Below are 20,879 nucleotides of genomic sequence, written 5' to 3' on the forward strand. Positions count from 1 at the left end.
ACATGTGCTGGCAAGCGTGTGTGAGCTTGTTTCTGAAGGTGTGCATGTGTATCCCTGTCTGAAAGTATACAAGTGTGTGCGTGTGTGTCTGTGTGTGTACACTTGGGTGTGTTAACCGCATGTAAACGCTACCTTGTGGTTAGTGTGAGTTTAAACAGTAGAGAACGGTGGAGCGAGGGAGGCAGCTAGACAGGCTGGTCATTGTCATCACAGAGCTGCACACTGGTACACTGGGAGGGTCCAACTATAATATATGACCACAACTAGCCAAGAGCTGGGAAGCATTTGCTTTTTACATAGTGCATTCACTCACCTCTTTACAGCCTGCCTAGTGCACTGGAGTACTTTTCAATTTTTTGAAAAGTGCTGCAATGACTTGGCTCTGTGGCTCAATGTTAGGTTAAATGCCCTTTACACACAAGTGTATTTTTCTTTGTTTAATACAGTGAAACTATCACTCTTATGACACACCAGGAGTCAAACTGTGCTTTCAGCATAATTCTTGACATCAGTTGCTAACAACACAAAACAAACAGGAACAAGAACATAAACATGGGTGATGCTCTCTATTTACCTGCATTGATCTCCTCTTGGTAAGGGTGATCACAAAGTTCTTCCACTCCCAAGTCTGCTCCACCACATGAGCAAAAATTACATCTCCGTTACTGCAGGCTCCGGCCATCTGGGTGCCGTCTGCAGACCAAGCCAAGCTGAACACACTGCCTGTGTTGGGCTTCTCCAATGCATAGGACCACTGTAGAGATGGGTGGGGGGAGAACAGAATATGGTTAACAACTAAACTGTAAAATTTAACTGCAATCTTAAATAATTCATTTAGGAACTTAGGGCAACATGTATGAGTGGATGTGCATGTAACACAAACTGTAGGAACACAGTCAGTCAGCCAGTGAGCTGTGATGAACTATGAGACACTGGAGTGTTTGGCCCTGCCAAGTCCAGCACTTGCACTCTTAACCATACACTCTGTTATCCTCATCTATTACATACAAGGGGGGTAAGGACGAAAAGGAAAGGTTTATATACACGAGCCCCCAATGTGAAGCCAAAAGCCAATTAACAAGGCCTCCTCCTGGTTCCTTTGAGAAAAGATTTAAAAAGCCACAGAAGTCTAGGGAGAGGGGAAGACACACAGAAACAGAAAGCAGACTTCCTTATTTCTGCAGTACTGCTTCAGTTTGCCCTGAGTGCAACAGTTAGTGATGGTGAAAGACATGCTGAGAGGGATATAGCCCTTTACAATCTAAGCATCTTATCTTCTTTTTCAGTATGTTTACTTCTCTTACTATGGTCTTTCAAATCGATGTCCCTGAAGTCGTCTGTCAAGTATCACAACAAAAACCAAAGCACCAGGAGAAAGCCTGGATCTAGTCCAGTTTAAGACATTTTCTGGTTTGTTATGCTCCAGGTTCAGTGAGAGCAGGGTGTAGTTACAATAACTGACACTTAACAATTTTCTAGAACCTCCAGATAAAATGTGTTGCTTCTTACTATGAACACCTGGTATTTTTTCCTCACACAATAGCTGCTTCAGTCACCAGAGTGAACCTTGCCCATCCTCGGCCCTGCGGGACCCCCCCTCCTTCCTTGGGTGCAAACAGCCTGCTAAGGTGGGCTTGGAGATCCTCAGCTGCAATCTCCCACATAAATGAATACATTCACACTGTAAACTGCTGATGAGGGGAGAAAAGGGCTAATGTTAACCTAGGCTTGCCTGCGATGGAGAGACAAGTGTGGCGCAGCAGGCCAAGGGGCTGCGGTGAACCTTGGAGCAAAGGCCTCAGTGTTTTCGCCGTCTCACACACATGCAGCTGCGGGATGTGAGGTGTATCGTTATTTCCTCTTCGTTGACTCTGACACGGCTCGAGGTAACAGTCAGCAAGCTACAGGTACAGGCCCGCTGCTTTGATCTCCCACCCCCTTTTCCTGGTCCTGCTGTCTGCCTCATACACACACCACTCAGCTGGCTTTGGTCAGCACCCTCCCAGCAGTTAATGTCATATCAGGACCCAAAATAGCTGCAGTGAAAAAGACCTTTCCCTTATGGACAAGGGACAGTTTGTTAAAGTTAAATTAATTTCTTTTAAACTTTTCCCCTCCCTTTTTCCTTTTGATTTGCACAGCTTTAAGTTTCTTTACATATAAATTACAACAGCAATGAGTCTTTCCTTTTATTTATTTATTTTTCTCTTTAATCCTAACCTGAGTGGAGGTGTGTGTTTGCACGAGTCCCACAGCTGAGCCGCTTGGCCGGGGTTTACAATAACGAGAGAGCTCATTTATTCTTCTGCTAACATCTTGAGATGGCCCGCTCTGTTTTAGAGCACCCCAGGGAGAAAAGAGAAGGGAGGGGTGGAGGAGAGAGGGATGGATAGATGGAGGGTCAGAGATACAGCTGAATGTATACACCAGACTGTAATGAAGCAGGACATATGATATCAGCCTGAGGAGGACTGCTGGATCCATGCTTACCTAATGCTTTTAACACATTGAGCCATTCGACTCTTTCTAGAGCCAGCCGGGCCCGCTAGCAAGCGAGAATGTGTGTGCATGGAAAAGGGGGGGGTTTGTCTTTGTTAGTGTGCGCAATACTTGAACACATATATCTGTGTTTGTGTGTGTGGTGGAGGCAAAGTCTGAATACAGTTTAAGTATTCATTGTACTTAATACATCAGCAAAATCCTTATTTGTGTATAAAAGGAGAAATTAAATGAGAGTTCGTATTTCCCTCTCTCCAGTGTCTTTTTTTAAGATGTGTGTACATGTGTGTCAAAGAGGTGAAAATCCTCTGGCTTGTCAGAGTTGTCAGCCGGTGTCTGACTATTGGACACGAGGGGGGGGGAGTTCCTATTGCTCTCCTGAGATGGACGAAATGGGCCAGAAGGAATCAGTGACACAGAAACCTTTTCCACAGCAACATTCAGAAACACGTTCTCTCTCTTGCTCATGTACCTTCCTTTCATTTTGTCACTCTCTAATCACTGGTGAAGAGTTCAGATATTCTGACCTCACAAGGAATGGGTTACAAGAACAACTGTACAGGGATACTGTTAACTAAAAAGTCTAGTTCCTTTGCCTGGTCTTACTCTCCATAATTAGGCAAACAGACTTTGATACTGCACTAATCTAACCAGTGGCAAAATAACAACATACACATACATTATGCAGCATACAATTGGAGAAGTTTGGGATTGAAATTTACATTATGGCACTGAAGCTGACGTATGTCATCATTCTGGAAATGCAATTTTCTTTCTTTTTACACTACAAAGCCCAACTGGTGTTTTTTAAGAAGGATGTCAGACTGGTAATAAAGAGTGGGCGGGGGTGAGAACTGACTATTACAAGAAAACGAGAGATGGCGGAGACAGAAAAAGGAGAGAGCGCCGGGGAGGTGTATCAGGCAGCGGCAACAGATTTGGCAGAGGGTTTTATTGCAGTCCAAAGGGGTGGTACTCTACCGGATACTAGAGAATTCTACTGGATGAGGCTGGAAGGAGATTTAAGGTTAGTGCAGAGAGATATTATACAGCACAGACATTAAGAGCGTATAAAGGCCAAAATGATGATTTAAGAGTGTGATGTGGAAGGTGAGTGCCCGCCCTCATCTTGCTGAAGTCCACTCTGGTCACTGAACCCTGTGTGTCCATAATGGGCAGCTTTGTGGTCAGAGAGAAGGTGGCAGACATGACGTGTAGCTCTCAGCTGAGGTCTGGGGGAGAGAGGGTGAGACCCCTCAAACTAACTATGAGCTTACACAAACAGACCAAATACACACAGCAGCAATGCAGGGCTATGCTTGTGAGTCTTGGTGCGCACAGCGATGCAGACAAAAACACACGCCCACACGTGTATTTGTGACAAAGTACCGTGCATGTGTGTATTTATATGACTCAGATGCATGGCAGGACACCAAGGCTGGGAGTCTAACGCTTGTGATGATCCCTTTGAGCACCAAGCAACGCCCACACATGCATCCTGTGCGTGTTGACATGTATGTATTTATGTGACTTAGATGTACAGATGTTAGTTGTATATGGGTGACATACGCCTTGTGTGTGCTGAACCAGTAAAACGATCATGCAGGGAGCTACCATGGCACCCTGCAGAATAATTTGATAAAGTTGCACTACAACTTAACAACCATCACCATATTTGGCTGGCTGGTGTTCTGTGTTTTTTTTGTTTCAGTTGCAGTCCTAAGTGATGATCTACAGAACCCAGCTGGTGGCATGCAACCAGTCATGGGCTTCCACAGACATACTGACATTTCTGCAATGGCACATTTGCACACATACATGTATGCTCCCACACAAAAAAACCACAGCCAATCTATTGACGCTCAGCCTCTTTAGAGCCTCTTTAAGGAGTTTGTTTGTACTCCTCCTCCTCCTCTTTTCTTCCTGCTCACTCTCTGCATTTCTTGACATATGTTTACCATTAAGACTGGCAGGTGTTGTGGGCCTGCCCCTTCTTTCTATTGTTGCCCTGTTGCTGCAGCCAACATAGGGACGCCTGCAAAAAGGTTATGCTAAAAAAGTTTGCTCTAAGGCAAGGATGTTCTTATTCCCAGAACCTCCAACATTATAATCTACCTCTTTTTATGTGCTCCTCTGACTATGTGTATTACAAACCCTTTAGTTGTTTATTGCCTTATTTAAAAAAAAATCAGCACATAATTCAAGTGATAGTGACCCATCTGTTTAATGTCAAGAAACTGTAGGCTAAAAAGGTGGCTGCTGAAAGTTAACAGTTTCCTCTTCTTAACAGAACAGGGGCTGTGTTCAGCTTGAATCAATGCTGGTTGCCATGCTTTCCAAAAGTCACAACTTCTCATGGCAGAAGTTAGTGTAGAAAAAGAAAAAGGAAAAAAAGCTTACTCTTTTTGTTGAGTTGTTTCTGTTTCTTCCAAGCAACTCATTGCAACAAAGTGCAAAGTGTGCTGTGTATTTAGATATGTCTGACGCACGCTGCACATACAGTACAGCTGACAGCAGACGTGGATTATGCTCCCCAAGACTGACACGCTGATACTTTTACTACTGTGAAAACTACTGTAATTCATCGTAAAAGAGGCAGAACACAACGAGTGCACACATTTGCCATAAAAAGCCAGAGAATTCACACGAGTTGTAGATTATTGGTATTGTATATTACCTAAAAGTTATGAAACATTCTTAGAACTTGCTCTGGTACATCAGATCATAGTCAAGATGTGAAAAAAATCTTCACAACAAAGCACTGAAACATAGATGAATGAACAATGAGGCAAAATTAAGTCAAAGGAGAAAATAAAAGTGTGTGTCTATGCCATTGATTTACCCCTTGTGAAGGAGGGTGGAGGGGGGCGTCTCAGTCCAGGGAAAGGGTTAATGACACATGTCTGGACTAATGGCTCCCAGTGGAGCTATCTGCTGATTCAGCCCCATTACTTCACAAGCATTAAATATGTCTGCCCTGACCGCTCTGTGCTCCCCCCCAAACCCTAATGCAGGTCAACAACATGCTAATCAGAGGGGTGGGGGGTGGCATGGGATCTCCAGACTTTATGTGTTTTTTAGCCCTTCATCTTGGACACTCTTCACACACCGAAGAAGGCATGTTGGGAAAACCTTGTCACCGCCATGAGTGTTAATTGATCAAGCTAAGGCCATAACTCTACTGAAAGTCTGATTTTTATGCATTACAAACACCACAAATAGCACATCTTCATCTTGCAAGTATTTACATGATGATCTATAGCATTGTCAAATTATATTATCATGTTGTTACATGATTCTACAAAATAAACTATGCCTTTTAGCTTAAAAATAAATTGTGACAGCAACTTTTAGAGTCCTGAGCCACTGTCACTCAGAGATAAAAAGACACACTGAAACCCCCGCTTTATTCTGCCTTCATTCACCTGCCAATAGGGTATTAATTGTTATTTCAACTATAATTCAGCTATAATTTTACCACTGTTTATACGTTCTTAATATTCAATTAAAATTTTCCTGAAAGCCGTAAAATAACTCATTACTTAGCATTGTTACAAAAGCCATACATTGTTAGAACCTAGAACTTTGTTTACAATTCGTAAACAGGTGAAAGGACAGCTATCATTTCTGTTAGTTTAACACTGTGCTAGTGAGCTAGTGAGAGCCGACCTAGTCCAGGGTTAACAGTCTTACATAAATCAGAACAGATGGCAGACTCTCTGCAAAGCCAGCTGGCTTGAGTTTGCCTGTGTGTCTATGTGCAGGACAGGACCTGGCAGTGCAGGTACAGATAGTAACTCCCTGCACATAACAAACACAACATGACTGAGTGTAATGGACACTAGACATACACAGGCACAAGTATCTAGGCATAAACAGATGCATGGTGTGCGTATGCATTAAACATTTTGACACAAACGTACCCTTTAAGATAAGGTCGATTCTAAAACCAATTCTGGAAGATGAAAAGGTGTTTAAGAGAGTAAAACCAAGCCTTTTTCTTTTAGGAATGGAGGCAGTCTTTTTGAGGAATCATCAATCTCTCGGCAGATTAGGAGACCTTGTAAATGTCAGCTTGCAGTGACCCCTTCATGGGGGATGGGGTTGACTATTGGGATAAGGACAAGCTGGGCCTATGTCCAGGGCTGGTCACTGTTCTGGGTAGAAGACAGCTTCTTAGAAGGACTAGGTGATCCAAATTACCACACCTTTTCCAGATGTTATCTCTATCCATTATTCTAAACTAACATAAACTTAATTGTTTCAATCAACTACGAACCACCTATATATTGCATCGTCACATTGCTCTGTAAAGAAATTAGCAAGAAGCCTTTAAAACTTGTTAGACAGAGTTAGCAAAAACGCCACCAAATGTAAGCAGTACCAGTGTAATCTGTTAACAATTACATTTTTCCTTTTTTAAAGGACAACGGTCAGTGTCTCAAGAAATATTAATCTTTCATTTAAACACTAACTTCCTTGTAAAACACAATGTTGTTATGGGATTTCTGCATGTCTTTAGTTGCCCTTTCAATCACTTCAAGCTAGTGGGCTTGTAAAGGAACTTTCTGCATATGTGTGCATGTGGGCGTGTGTAAAAATACCATAGTGTGCGCTACATGAAAAAGAAAAGTGTTTTCTTTGTGGTATCATATAAGGACACAACCTGTACCACAACACAATATACACTACATTTTTAACTTAAAAGTATTAAATACAAGTACTGCCAGCATTTGCAGCCCATTTATGAAAAAAAAAAACAAAAAAACATTCGCAATCCCTGACACTGCGATAACACACAAAAGGTAATTTGTTAACACAGACAAGTGTGAGGAGCTCAGAAAGTCTCTGTATAGAAATACACTCTTGGCGTGGCTATAGAGATACAGAGGCTGGGCCTGAGACGAGCGTAGAGTGGCATAAGTTGAAGCTTTGGCAGTGCAAAAGGAAATGGAGAGAGAGAAAGTGAGGGGTGGGTGAGTGAGTGAGTGAACAGGGAGCAAGACAAACTAGAGGATAGCGAGAGAGAGGGAAAGGAGAGAGTAATGATCTACACATGGTTTCATGCTGGAGCCTCAACATAGTAACCATAGACACATGCTGGGGCCTCCTGGGACTCATCAGCAGGACACAGCTGTGAGCTGGACAGCAGAATTCTATTAGCACCAAGTATGCACATATGCACTTGAAAAACACACACACACAAACAGGTACTTTGGGTATTTGAATGTCTTCACATTAGACCCCACCACCGATGGCAGGTTAAGAGTATGTGTTGATCTAAAGGCCTACACTGACTGGAAAATATATTTAATGTCCTGAGACAATGTTCTATGGGATCCTTGACAGGTACACATCTAATTATTCACAGGATTTTACCATTTCTGTTGATAACAGCTAAATTATACCTTATACCTATAATCCTCTGGATTGTCTTTTTATCTTCTATATTGTGGTAATCTTGTGTCATACAAAGTAAACAAAGGGGAGGCCATAGTAATATGAGTGCACTAATTATGTACATGTAAATACGAGGAGACAAGGCCATCATTTCTCTGTGAAGGCAAACATGGGGTATTCAACAAATTAGAACAAATGAAGGAACAATTCTGATCCATGTAGAAGCCAGCAGAAAAGGGGAGGAGCTGCTGGGATGCAGCCAAAATTAAACCCTTTCAAATCATCCTCTTTTGGACCTTGGTCCATTGTCTCCAACCCAGCCCTAGTCCTCAATAACAGCCCTTAATGAACTCTGGGCTGGCAGTAAAGCTCAAAGTGATACCCCAGTTCCACACATGCTCAGCTTTCCCTTATTTGTGTGCACAACCAAAGCCCTTTATTTGCTCCCTGCCTTCGTCACCAAGTATCACCCTCTTTCCTTATACCGTTTTATCCCTCTTCCCCTTCTTTCTCCCTGTGAGTGTGACATGTTTGTCTAGCTAGTGGAGGTAGTGATTTAGTGCTGCTAAGAATGATGACTCTGCCAGAGGGGCTGGCAGGGCACTGTCTCACTGTCATACTCTAACCCCAGCTATAGGGGGGCAGGGATGGAGGGGTTAAGAAAAAAAGGGAGCGAGACGAGCGCAAAGTGAGAGAGAGGGAGAGAGACTTGAGGGAAAGAGAAACCACCGTCTTTTATGGAGACCAATCCTCCAAGCCTCACTGCCTAGTCCAACTTTAAAGGATATATTGGACAGTTCCACACTACCCCACCCCCCACCCCTCCAACTGCTCTCTTTTCTCAGCTCTTTTTCGTGCTCCCTCCTTTTTGGTTTCCAACAAGGCAAGCCTTTAGCCGAACTCTGGAGAGGTGTAAAAGTAATACCATGTCAACAAGTGCCTTTTACTCTAACCCACTTTACACACACAGGCACCCGCACACACACAACCTTGCACTAAAAAATTGGGGTCAATCATCTGCAAGATGGACCTTAGTGTACACTGTTCCACAGAGTGTGCCAAAATGACTCCAGCAACACAGAAAACCAAAGCCTGTTCTGCACAAAGGGACTAGAAAACAAAAGAGAGACCATTATCCTCACATTCTGGTAGGGAAACTAATGAGCTTCATGGGATGATAGATCAAGTCGACACATTAGTATTACATCTAATAGTCTTAGACCGTTCACACACACTCTAAACTAACTTCATAAGGGACTGGCAACCTCATCAAAATGTTTTTAAAGTAATCATCAAAACAAGGGTATAAAGGTTAAAGAAGAGAGCACTGAAGGGTGTGATAGACCCCAGTTGCTCTTTTCAAAACTTTTCTACCAGTTCAAAATGTACAGAGAGAGCCTTCTGTACTTCAGCAAGAGAACAGAAAGGAAGAGTGCAGAGAGCAAGAAATAGCATGCAAAAGCACAGATTTGTAAAGGGAAGAAGAGAGGGAGGGGTGAAGCAAGTGGGGGAGAGAGAGAGAGAGAGAGAGAGAGAAGTAGCCCTACCCAGTTGCCTGGGGAGAAAACTGCTCTGCTGCTGACTCAGGACTCTCTTTGTTTGACAATGCTCCCTCGCTCTCTCTCGCTCTCTCTCTCTCCTTTGTGTGTGTGTAAGTTGTGTGTGCGTGTCTCCTACTTACACTGCCTAAACCATACTATTCTAAATGTCCCCCTTCTTATGTGATGAAAACAGATAAAGGCTTGCACTCATATAAATCTAGAGCGGTTTCTTTTGCTTTTTCATGCTCCACTAACAGTGGTTCACGTTCAGGACCAGAACTCTGGGTCGTTTAATTCTTTTCCAGCAGCGGCAATTTCCAGATGTTGGCTGGCCAGAGGTTGGTAGCAAACTGCCAGCAGAGGCTCAGGTATATTCTCCCCAACGATAAAGGGGAAGCTGACATCTGGCAATTGGGGAGAAAATTGTATATCACAGAGGACTTGAGTCTACAGCAAAGAAGAAAATAAAGACAGCAACGAGACTGGCAGATTAACAGACAATCAAGAGTAATATACTCTCTGGGAGAAAATAAGAGTTGGCAGCTATGAGATTGCAGACAAAGATCCTATACAGAATAGGGCTTGAGTTTTAGTGGGAAGGGATGAGAAAATGAGAGAGACAGGAGCAATGGTGATTCCAGCTAAACATGGACTCGTTCCAAAAGTGGCAATGCTAAGGAAGGCCCTAAAGGGATCCCTGGACTCAACCAGAAAAAAAGGGAGGTAAAAAGGGCTTTGGGGAGGCACAAGGGAAACGAAGCCAAGAGGGGGAGCACTGATAAGCATAAGGTAGTCCAACAAACCCAGAGGGAGGAGGGACGCATGCACAGCAAAAGGAGGAAAGATAGGGGGAGAGAGTTACACTTCTTCTCAGAATGGAATCATTTAATTCAGGATGAACATGCTTGTATCTCACAAAGAGCCAATGAGGATAAAAATTATGTAGATCAATTTTACACATTACAGAGCAGCTGCTAGACGAGTGCAAAGGGACAAAGGAGACAGATAAAGAAGTTTGTTTGTAAGAACAAGCAGACAAGCACAGCTCGAGATGATAAATCAATGAATGTTCTGATTGCTTTGTATAAAATTACGCTTAGTATTCACAGCAGTGTTTTAACACTTTAACAACCATGCTTCTATTATAAGCTATAACACTGATACATTATAACTACTAATGAGTGTATGACTGTGAGAGTGAAAGCTGTGATCACATTAAGTAAGGAAAACAAGTACATCTGCAGGAAGGAGACGTTTCTGCCATGACAAAGATGATGCTAAGAAACGGAGCTCTCCAACACAAAAACCATCAGTCCCTAAATAAGGGTCAGTGGTGTTAAGAGCAAGTTACACCAAGTAACCGTACACTGGTGTATTGGTACGAGCATGATGTGGCCCAGTTCAACATTAGGTCGACATTATCCCTGCTAAAAAAAAAAAAAAAAATCACAGGCTGATTTTTATGTGAATGAGGGCAGTCTATAGGCCACACAAAAGAAATGGCTGTAGTCACTCTACTGACTACTGATTCTGGGAGCCAGAAGTGGGTATATTTTGGAAAAGAGGGTGGATCTAGAGAAGAGGTAGCCATGCCCTAAATAATTCCATCTTATCTATCTTCTATCCTTTATATAAGTCAGTCAGATTTTTCTCAGGGAAAACAAAATATCAAGCCTTCTTGATTCTTAATCTTTATGTGTTTTTGACCATCCTGTAGTGTGTCTCACCAAAACATAAAATATAACCTTTTCTTTATTCTCCAATATAGCTTTAAAATCTATAACCATAGAAAACATAAGGCAACAAAAATTCTATTTCAATTCCTGCACAATATGCAGGAAAGATAAGAAAGGGCAAAACCAAGCAACTATTACATTTATGCATGTGAGCATATGTGTACAGTGGAAAGAGGAAAAAAACAAGTGTACAGAAGAGAAGGGGAGAAGGGGCGGAGAGAAAGAAGCGAGAGGGCGCTTGCCTGGCACAATGAGCCCTACTTGTTAGCCAGTGACAGTGTCAGGGATCGTGACAGGGTCCAGACGCTAGACACCAGCTGCAGCGCCTCGTAAATAGACTGCTGTCTCGCAGGCACATTTGCACGGCAATGGTTGCACACACGCACACACACTGACACACACACACAGGCATGTGGGCACATGCATATACTATGGCAGGCACACAGACAGACACTGACTTATTGTGTCTCCCAAATCTTGTAAAAGGGACAGGGAACTTCTTTGTGTGCTGTTAAATCTCCAGGAAGAAGGAAAAAGTATTACACACACAAGTACAACAGAACTGAATGTAAAATAACTAAATATGCATTAAGTATGTTGCATTTTAATAATAACTACAAGTTGATGCCTTATGCATAAACAAAGCAAGCAAACCTTCTGATCTGTCCTTAGGTCACTTGCTGGAACTACAAAAAGGAATATTACAAAGTAATTCTGAATTAATGCTAACTTTGTATGTGTTCTCATCCACCCTACATGGTGATGGGTGGACGTATAACACACCACATTTACCCGAATATGTACCAGAGTAGGAGAGGGTTAATAGTTTAGGATGAGGGGAGAGCCAAGCTGGACGGGAGGTGAAGGGGTTAAATGCGCGGGACTGATCCTGCTGAGCCAGCAGCAATATGTTAAAGTGCAAGGTTTCATTGTAGCAGATACAGAATGAAACTCCTTCCCATTAGTCACGCTAGTAACTGAAAAGACTCTTCACACTCCTTAACCCTTACTGCACCACAACAACAAACCACAGAAACAACACATGCAAAGCACTTGCAAATAGTTAAGGGTTTCTGAGTTTGCTTGCAAATTAAAATGCACAATGACATGTAACAAGTAATGTCATTGCAGCAATTAACACACTGTGAGAGACCACGCCTGAAGTTATATACAAACTACTGCAATGAACTGACCTTTGGGGGGGATTTTCTTTTTCTAAACTCTTTTTCTCTGTTACTCCACACCCCCCCCCCCCCCCCCACCTCTTCTTGAGCAAGCCTCCCACACCATGCTACAGTACACACTGTCTCTGAGGGGCTTAGGGAGGAGAAGGCAGGCATACCCTTCCTCCAGTCAGAGCAGGGCAGAACCATAATCATCATAATTATCATCATCATCACGCTGCCTTAACCAAGGCACACCACAGCAAAGCAAGTGGTGCAACGACAAAACAATGGAACAAACCAACCACGTAAACAAACCCATAATGGGAGGACATAAGGTGACTCGGGTCATTGCAAAAAGTAAGGAAGGAGCGAGTTGTGCTTAATTCCTATTGTCAGAATTTTAGTAGTTAACTTTTTTAAACTTGGAAAACAGAACATAAAACTCATCATGACTATTGCTATAATTTAGAAGACAAAAACCAGTGGCAACGAATACATTCACACTCTGTATATTACAACTCAAAAACGCATACAAACACACACCTTACCCCTCTGGAGAAGACACGTGTGTTGGCTCAGACCTCTCTCCAGCCCATTTGTTTTAGTGCTCCAGAAAAAAAGACATTTGATCCTAATTAAATCAAAATGGAGCATGAAATGCCTGGTGATCAGGACACAAAAACTCAGAGCTGGTTGTTTGTTTTGATTACAGCAATCTGATGCAGCAATCCACTGACATCTCTATGTAAACTCAAAGATGCTCTAAATGTCTCACGAGGGAACTAGTTGTACTGTTCCTGGCCAAACGCTCAGCAATAATAAAACAACAATTACCATTCATCATTCTCTCATTTCCCCTCTCATTACTGCAGTTACCATCAGCACCAGGTAACAAGAACATGTGGCATGCAGCCTAATGTGATTTACAGAGATGAATGATGTATAGAAAGCAGAGGCCTGTAATGAGTTACACAATATAAACCATACTGAATGGGAAAAGCTGAGAGTGTAGCACAGATACTGTATGTGTCATGGGACTACATAGCATAAATGTCATAGTGGTAGATGGGAACACAAAAAATACATCAAACAGAAGCTTACAACAGGTGGAAAGTACATGGGTTCAATGTTCTACAGTTGCTCAGCTTCTGCCAAGGTTGTTAGCAATAACTGCTTATAGCGAAGGTCAGTTCAGTCTCTCAGACACGCTTTGATGTGAATAGAGGGAGAAGTGCCTAATACAGAAAAAAGACGCCTCAATTGTTGTTTTTAACCTAAGAAGGGATCGAAATTATTATTTTGCTAAAGTGAATGCCGAAGATTTTGTGTCAGTAAACATGGTAAATGCAACAGCTTTGCTCTATACATAAACTGCAAGCAATGAAAGAAATGATCTGTGAGAATGACAGAAAAATTAATGTCTGCATCATCACACACAATGACAAACAACTACAACCACTGTTAGAAAGGTTCTTGGTCATACAGAACATAAAGTGTGCTTTTGACTGAACATCATAGACTGTTAATAAAGATGGACATAACTGTGTTTAACCAGTTGACAAGTCAATCCAAATACGGGCAAAGCGATGGAGTGCCAGTAGAGAAGGTGCCCTTAATAATCTTAACTTTAAGCCTTAATTAAAATGTCTCAGATAAAAATTCCCTGTACAATATAGGGGGAGATTATCTATAAGGATTTTTTGTTTTTGTTTATTTCTGCTGTTGAACATAGAGGTTGATGGAAAATTATTTGCTTTTTCGAGACAACCTTAAATGGCCTCCAGGAAATCTGCAGATTTTTGAACTACTGCATTGGTTTCCTTTCTCAGCATTGTGTGTGACTGCGTGTATACTCATACTGACAGTGAATCTACAACCTGGTGATAAAGTCCCAGGAAATACTGGCATTTGTATGATCTTATTATCAGATACGGTTGCATACAAAAATCAGCTATCAACCTATTTTATTTCTAAAAAGCACTTTGTGTTGCAACGTTTTGTATGAAAGGTGCTATATAAACAAAGTTTGATTTGATTTGATTCAAATAAAGTCAATTCAATCAAGAACAGATCGGTGAAGAGTATAGGGGTTTTACTCACTCCAGTCTTGTCACAGAGCCGCAGCGTGTTGAAAGAACCCACAGCAAACACCTCCCCATCTGGGGCCCAGGACAACGAGGTGACAGGGTAATCATGAGGTGACGAGGAGTGAAGCAGACAGCCAAAGCTGTTCCATACCTGTTGCAAGAGGACTATGGCTTAAAATACAAATCAACAAACCTAGCGACATCTATGAGTGTACTCAAAACCCACTAACCTTGTATTTACAGTCTTCTCCACCTGACAGGATGAGGTCATTGACTGAATTCCAGTCAACCTTCATAATGACCCCATCATGAGCCTTCCACTGGAGGAAAAACAGAGAGACAGTTATGAACATGTCGCTGCTATTAAAACCTCTTATTTAAAAAAAAAAAGTTTACCTGAATTACTTTAGCGCTGGGTTGTAGAGGCTTGATGATTAGCTGCCTTCCTGATGTGTACAGGATTCTGTCTGAATCTGGGCCCCAGGCGACAGAATATACAGGAGACCCTAGAACATAAGCAGAAGACCAAATATTTTATTAATTATAAAACAAGATTTATATATGAGGCACATACTGGTACATTTTATTTGTGTTTACATTTCTCCTGCATTCACTTGACAAACTTGGGGTTGGTGTGAACAATAGTTACAGGATACAGCAGAGCCCATTCCTACTCTCAGAATGTATCATATTCCCTTACAGATCTCACCTCATGCAGTCCTATGTGGCTGCACTTAGCTTACAAGAAAACCAGCTGAGAAAATCAGTCTAACTTCTACAGCGTAAGCACAAATGTGTATGCGCTTGTGTGCACATGTGTGAGGGGAAAATGTGTGTGCAAGTTGTGGCTACACGTGTGTGAAGGGGAGGGGGCCTGACATTTAACCCCACTCCAGGTGCATGTGGTTTCTCACAAATGCCAACTGGTCACATGATCTAAATCTGACGAAGGCTATGAGAGGGGTTGAGACAAGGTGCTCCTTCCTCCCTCTTACTCACAGTTCCAACCTCTTCCTAGAGCTCTCTTTTAAAATGGGTCATAATACCCAAAAAGAACAGCCTGCTTCTGTAGTATGTGTGTATATGTACGTGTGCGCATGTGTGCAAAGCTGTAGGCTCTGAAGACAAGCAACACCTGCACTGATCTGTTTGCCATGTGCAAAGTGGTGTATATCTGTGGCAATGCTAAATCCAGGTGTTCTATAAATCTATAGGTCTTTTGAGCAGCCCACCACGCTGCAGATCATTCCCCAAACACTAAGCTAAGGAAAAACTACATACTGGGGCTGAATTGCTGTTTCCCTGCCAGGTTTTCCACAGCACCCATCATTCAGCATGGGTGTACCATCCATTTCCCAAGAAGCCAACTTTTATCCACGACCCCATCTTTTCTCTCTCTCGCACAACAGAAACATTTAATAAGTCAAACAGCACAATGAATCAATTAATAAGTAAGCCATCTGTAATGTGAATGTTGGATAGAGAAATGTATCACAGTCAATTTTTTATGTCTTTTAATAAAAATCCACTCACACTATGCTTTGAAACTTTATGGTGTTTTAATAAAAATGAAAATCCTAGACCTGGAAAACTTACTCTGTATTTGTTGTACTGAGCACAATTACTTTCTCAGCACATACACATGTTTGTACAATTGCACAACCAATAATAGAAAAAACATTTCCTCTTTGTTCTTTTAAACTGTCCGCTTTAAAAGTGTGCCCGCACATACACATATGAGTTACATGTTCATAAATGAACATGAATTTTTATGAAACAAGCATTATTTCAAAATATTGTGTAGAATGAAAAGTCTGAAGAGTAGCATCATATAACCTTTGAGGGTTAATGTGTGCACTTGGAAGCATCTACAGGGGCAGCAGGTTTTGTCTGGTGTCAAGAGAGAAACACCTTGACTGCCTTATCAGTGAGTTCCTCACAGCATCACATAAACATGCCTACAACAGTGATGGAGCCTGCACAGATACGCAGAACTTTGCTTATGACTGTAGCTCTTTGTAATCCTGTGCATGACTGCCCTTCAGTAAGATTGCACTCTTCAGACTTGAACCATGTTAAAAAAGATATGACACACTAACTCACCTAAGAAGGCTCTCCTGATATATATGAATGAAAGGTCCAGCATCCTTATATTGTTTTGTTTCCAGCATTCTTGTTGTTACTGAAGGCATTCTACTGCCATTTGAAGGGTGGTTTGGAGTCAGTGCTTAATTTGTAAGTATCCCTAAGTATCCCCTGTGTGTTTTAACAGCAGAAGAACCAGCTCAGGGCAAAGTAACACTGGTTGCAGAGTGGCATCAAATCTTTGCACACAAACACAACCAACTACAACTTTGTGACTGCCTTTTTTTTTCAAAAAAAGAAAACCAGACATGAAACCTAAGAAGCAGGAAGTTATGAAGAACACAACCCATCTAATGCAGCCAGTCCTTGACAGAAATTATAAACCAAGAGAAAGCTTCAAGCATCAAACCAGAGTTCAGACAGGAGACAAGGAAAAGTGAAATGTACAGATAGATGCTGCGTCATCATGTGGGTTTAAGGAGGTCCTCTAGCCTCTAAACTGATTCTTACAAGATTTTCAGGTTTTCAGGTTGTACCAAATGAGCACAAGGTTTGTGTTGGTGGAAAGAGGGTATATGACCAGGTCCAAAACCAGTCAGTACCCTGTGTTATGTGAGAGAGAATGTGCAACTAGTGTGTTATGTTTATTACAGCTGGTTAGTCAGCAGCTGGCTTCACATGGCTCCTGTAGCCTGGTAGCTGCAATGATTGTGAAGAGCATAGAACTCAAAATATGTCTTCATTCCTCATACTGCCATCCAAATTATGTGATCAAGATTTATATGTAGAGGGTAAGAAAGAATATGGCCACTCTATAGCTCTAAACCCTATAAAATTATAAAATGATTAATATCATAACACCAATAGGATTATTAGACTAGACTGCATTGTTTTATACATAAGGATGTTACAAAAATACAGGTTTGGGGCAGAAAAGATTTCAGAATTTTACACACAATGAACAGGATAAATAGTGACAATGACATATTTAAATTTTTAAAGGTTTAAATTTGTCAAAAGCTAGTTGTTTACTAAATACTTAATGCGTGATTGTTAAAGTGTTACTTTAACAATAATATGCATTATTACTTTGAGGTATTATCACATCAAACATCACATCACACACTGTGAATTTTTTCCTGTGGGGGACTAATAAAGGATTATCTTATCTTATCTTATCTTATCTTACATATCAGACCAATTGACAAGTATTGTTTTTCCTTCTAATAAATTATTGTGGTAAAAAGGTAATTTAAACTCAAAGAAATATTGTTCCTCATTCCTTATTCATCAACCTCCTGACTTCACCTCTATCACAAAAAATGAAATGAAATGTGCACTTTTTCCACAATGCTATTTAGAAACAAACAAACAAACTTTCTTTTCAATATTCAGCCTTTGTAACACTGACAAATGAGCATTGCTAGCCTTACCTTGGCTGGCTATTACGGAGCGTAGCATACCACTTCTTGACCAGATCTTGATCTGTCCATCTTCTCCAGCTAATTAAACAGACAATAGAAATTGAACTCATGTACAAATGAAACTATTAAACTGTAATGGTAATCAAAATGTAAGACAAACTGAATGTATATGTGCCCCGTCATCTTCACCTGTAATAAGAGCCGTCCCATCATAGTTCCATCTTCCAGCTAAAACAGCTCCTTTGTGTGCTTCAACGCTCTTTTCAATGCGTCCCAGCTTAGAGACCAGGTGGAACTTCCCTGTGAGGGGGGAAAAGAATAGATGCTTATTCTACAGTAATTCCACACACCAGGTCTGGGTTGATGTAGATGGTTACAGTAAATCAAAACACAAGTGTGTGCTGTAATTCATTCGCAGTGGATTGCCTCCTTGTATACAAAATAGAGAGATTGTGGTTTCATAAGCCTGTGTAATTTCAGTTGCTACATGAAGCAAATGGAGCAAACAAGTTTTCATGGCCAACCACTAAGTAAAACATATTTACAAAAATCACAATTCAGCTTTATAAATAAAAGTCTAAGACCTATCAATCCTCTAACACATAATTAGAAATTAAACTATATTTTCTCCCATCACCTAAATTACAAACTTGTAGCATGAATCGGATGACTGAGACTGAAAGGATTTCTGTTGGTTAAATTAGGGCAAATTTCTATTTGCTAGACACGAAAGGGTGATCAGGCATGGAGACAGTTATTGAAGACGCTAACCTAACATATACTTTGTGGCAGTGTGTATTAAAAATTCTGAATCTTCTATGTAATTTCTGGTGACCTAAAACTGCAAATCAGCATGCTGCAGCTCTCTCCCATTTCTAAATTTGGACGTCCCTACAAAAGTAGATGTTACTGATCCAGCAGGTAGTCTATGTAACAAGCATGGACAGCTGTAGGATTCGTTTACATGAAAAACAAACTTTTAAAACAGAAATTCGGTTTCTATGACACGTGCACTCACATCAGTGAATCCACAGCTTGGACACGTACAGCCACACTTTGTGAGGGGGCAATGCTAACATTTAAATTTGATTGCAAAGACAGCAAATAGAGGTATAAATAATACCAAACCAATGTTTGTAACTGGAAAATGATCAAACTGCATAGGCACAACAGAAAAAAAAATATTTAATGCAAGAAGATGAGAGGCTGACCAATAAAATAAGGTTATATAAAGCCACAATGTTAATTTAAGGTCCTCCAACGAAATCCTCGTCATTGAAGTGTTTCTTTTTAAGCACTACAGATATTTGTTTAATTGTACCAAGGCAAGAAGCAGAGGAAAGTTACAAAAGTAAACCGTAACAGTTTTCACTACTCTCTGGTCTGCCAGAGAAAATTGCTGCTTCAGTTTGTGGGTGTGTTTTTGCAACCCTACACTGCCATTAGTGTTGTGACCACACATTGCCTGCCATAACAGTACATCCATATTCTATGTGTTTATATCTAATATAGGCTGAAGAAGACACATAAGAGGCCATGGAGATGCCTGTCATACAGGCTGTCACCAACTTTAGTATTGGATAACAAAACAATATTCCACACAAGTGATTTGACACACCTCAAAACAAATACTTTCTTTAGAACAAGGCCCATTTTACCTCGATCTGGCAGAAAGTATATCCTTTAAATACAAATTATTTGTGGCCTAGTTCTGCTGATTTAAAGGGAAATGTTGTTATCCAAAACAAATGATTTAATCACCTGTTAATATGTTTTGTAAGTTTAGATAGGTATGACTAATTTTTACTGATCCTTGTCAAGAAGTGTTAACAACTTGTGATATAAAAGAGGCAATAATGTTATGAGATAATTAAAACAAAACAAAAACCCCACAGCTCGATGCTCAGATTTCAGAAAAAAAACACAGACTTGCCATCAGTGCTGGTAAGGACGAAGATCTCAGACTGTATCTGTTTCTGTCCACCCACAGTTTTTGGGAACCAGTGCAAGTCTATAGGGTAAATCTCCTCTGGCAATCTGACAACCAAACTGGTCTCACTGGTCAGCAGGTTCCATTTGAGAATCTGATGATCCTCACTGCAGGAGTACAGCTCATCTGCTGTGGTCCAGCCAACACAACTCACAAGTTCCTTATGTAATCTGCTATTAAGGAAAATAACTGAGTTATTAGTAACAAGCTTAACATAACAGCAATGAATAGAATGAACAAAAATAAACGTAGACTGTTAGATAGCAGTAACCAGTTATTACACATTGTGCTAGCAGTGATAAGAATGATAGCAGCAACATTTTGATCTATGTAAACCATAAATGCAAAACTTGAGCGCTGACAACGCCTTAAGAAGGATATGTTTGGGTTCCTTTAGGAGCGATGTTTTCAGTCTCATGGTGGACGTCTGCTCTGTTGATCCCTAAACGAACAACAATTTGTCAGTTAGAGACTTAGCCCTGACATTAAAGCTATATATAAAACACTAAATTTGAATTCGACACACAAACAACATATGACAACACAACAACGGAACTATGAACCATACCCCGAAAAGAAAGACAGGCAGCTATTGGCATGCTTCGGTGGTTGTAACAGTGAATGAAATAAGCGTCTGCAGTTGCTACGGTACCTGCCACGGTTGCTAACGTGAATCCTCAGACGTCCCCGAGTCTTGCCTGTTGCTATGCTACCGTTAGCTTGTTTTTTCTTACTAAAACGGACATCGTTGTCTTTGCAGAGTTTATTGTAAGACAGCCATCCACTCATACGTCTTAATTACTGTCTGCATGAACAGTCTATACAGTAACTAGCAACCATATACGATTTCTATTAAGCGATTTATATCTAACGTATACAGGCTAACATTTGGTAGCCATTTAATCTGGGTCATGGAGAGTTTGAAAACAGAGTTATCGCGAGAGTTGCAAA

General features: G+C 41.1%; 1 protein-coding gene across 2 annotated transcripts in view; it reads right to left on the reverse strand.

Annotated features, from left to right (window-relative positions):
* Positions 1-20,831, reverse strand: part of ift80 (intraflagellar transport 80 homolog (Chlamydomonas)) — a 28,396-nt gene extending 7,565 nt beyond the window's left edge. Inside the window, exons 1-9 of one of the 2 annotated variants that reach the window (XM_028419563.1) lie at positions 20,581-20,831; positions 20,310-20,370; positions 19,872-20,093; positions 18,128-18,238; positions 17,948-18,016; positions 14,826-14,935; positions 14,660-14,749; positions 14,443-14,580; positions 575-754 (exon numbers count right to left, since the gene is read on the reverse strand). In XM_028419563.1, coding sequence (XP_028275364.1) covers positions 575-754; positions 14,443-14,580; positions 14,660-14,749; positions 14,826-14,935; positions 17,948-18,016; positions 18,128-18,238; positions 19,872-20,093; positions 20,310-20,346 — 957 coding nt within the window. In that variant the 5' untranslated portion in view covers positions 20,347-20,370; positions 20,581-20,831. Of the gene's footprint in view, positions 1-574; positions 755-14,442; positions 14,581-14,659; positions 14,750-14,825; positions 14,936-17,947; positions 18,017-18,127; positions 18,239-19,871; positions 20,094-20,309; positions 20,371-20,496 lie in introns of both variants that reach the window. The other variant, XM_028419564.1, reaches the window with a different exon arrangement.
* Between the last annotated feature and the right edge of the window lie 48 nt (positions 20,832-20,879).

This window comes from Parambassis ranga, chromosome 13 (genome assembly GCF_900634625.1).
Source record: "Parambassis ranga chromosome 13, fParRan2.1, whole genome shotgun sequence".
Lineage (NCBI taxonomy): Eukaryota > Metazoa > Chordata > Actinopteri > Ambassidae > Parambassis > Parambassis ranga.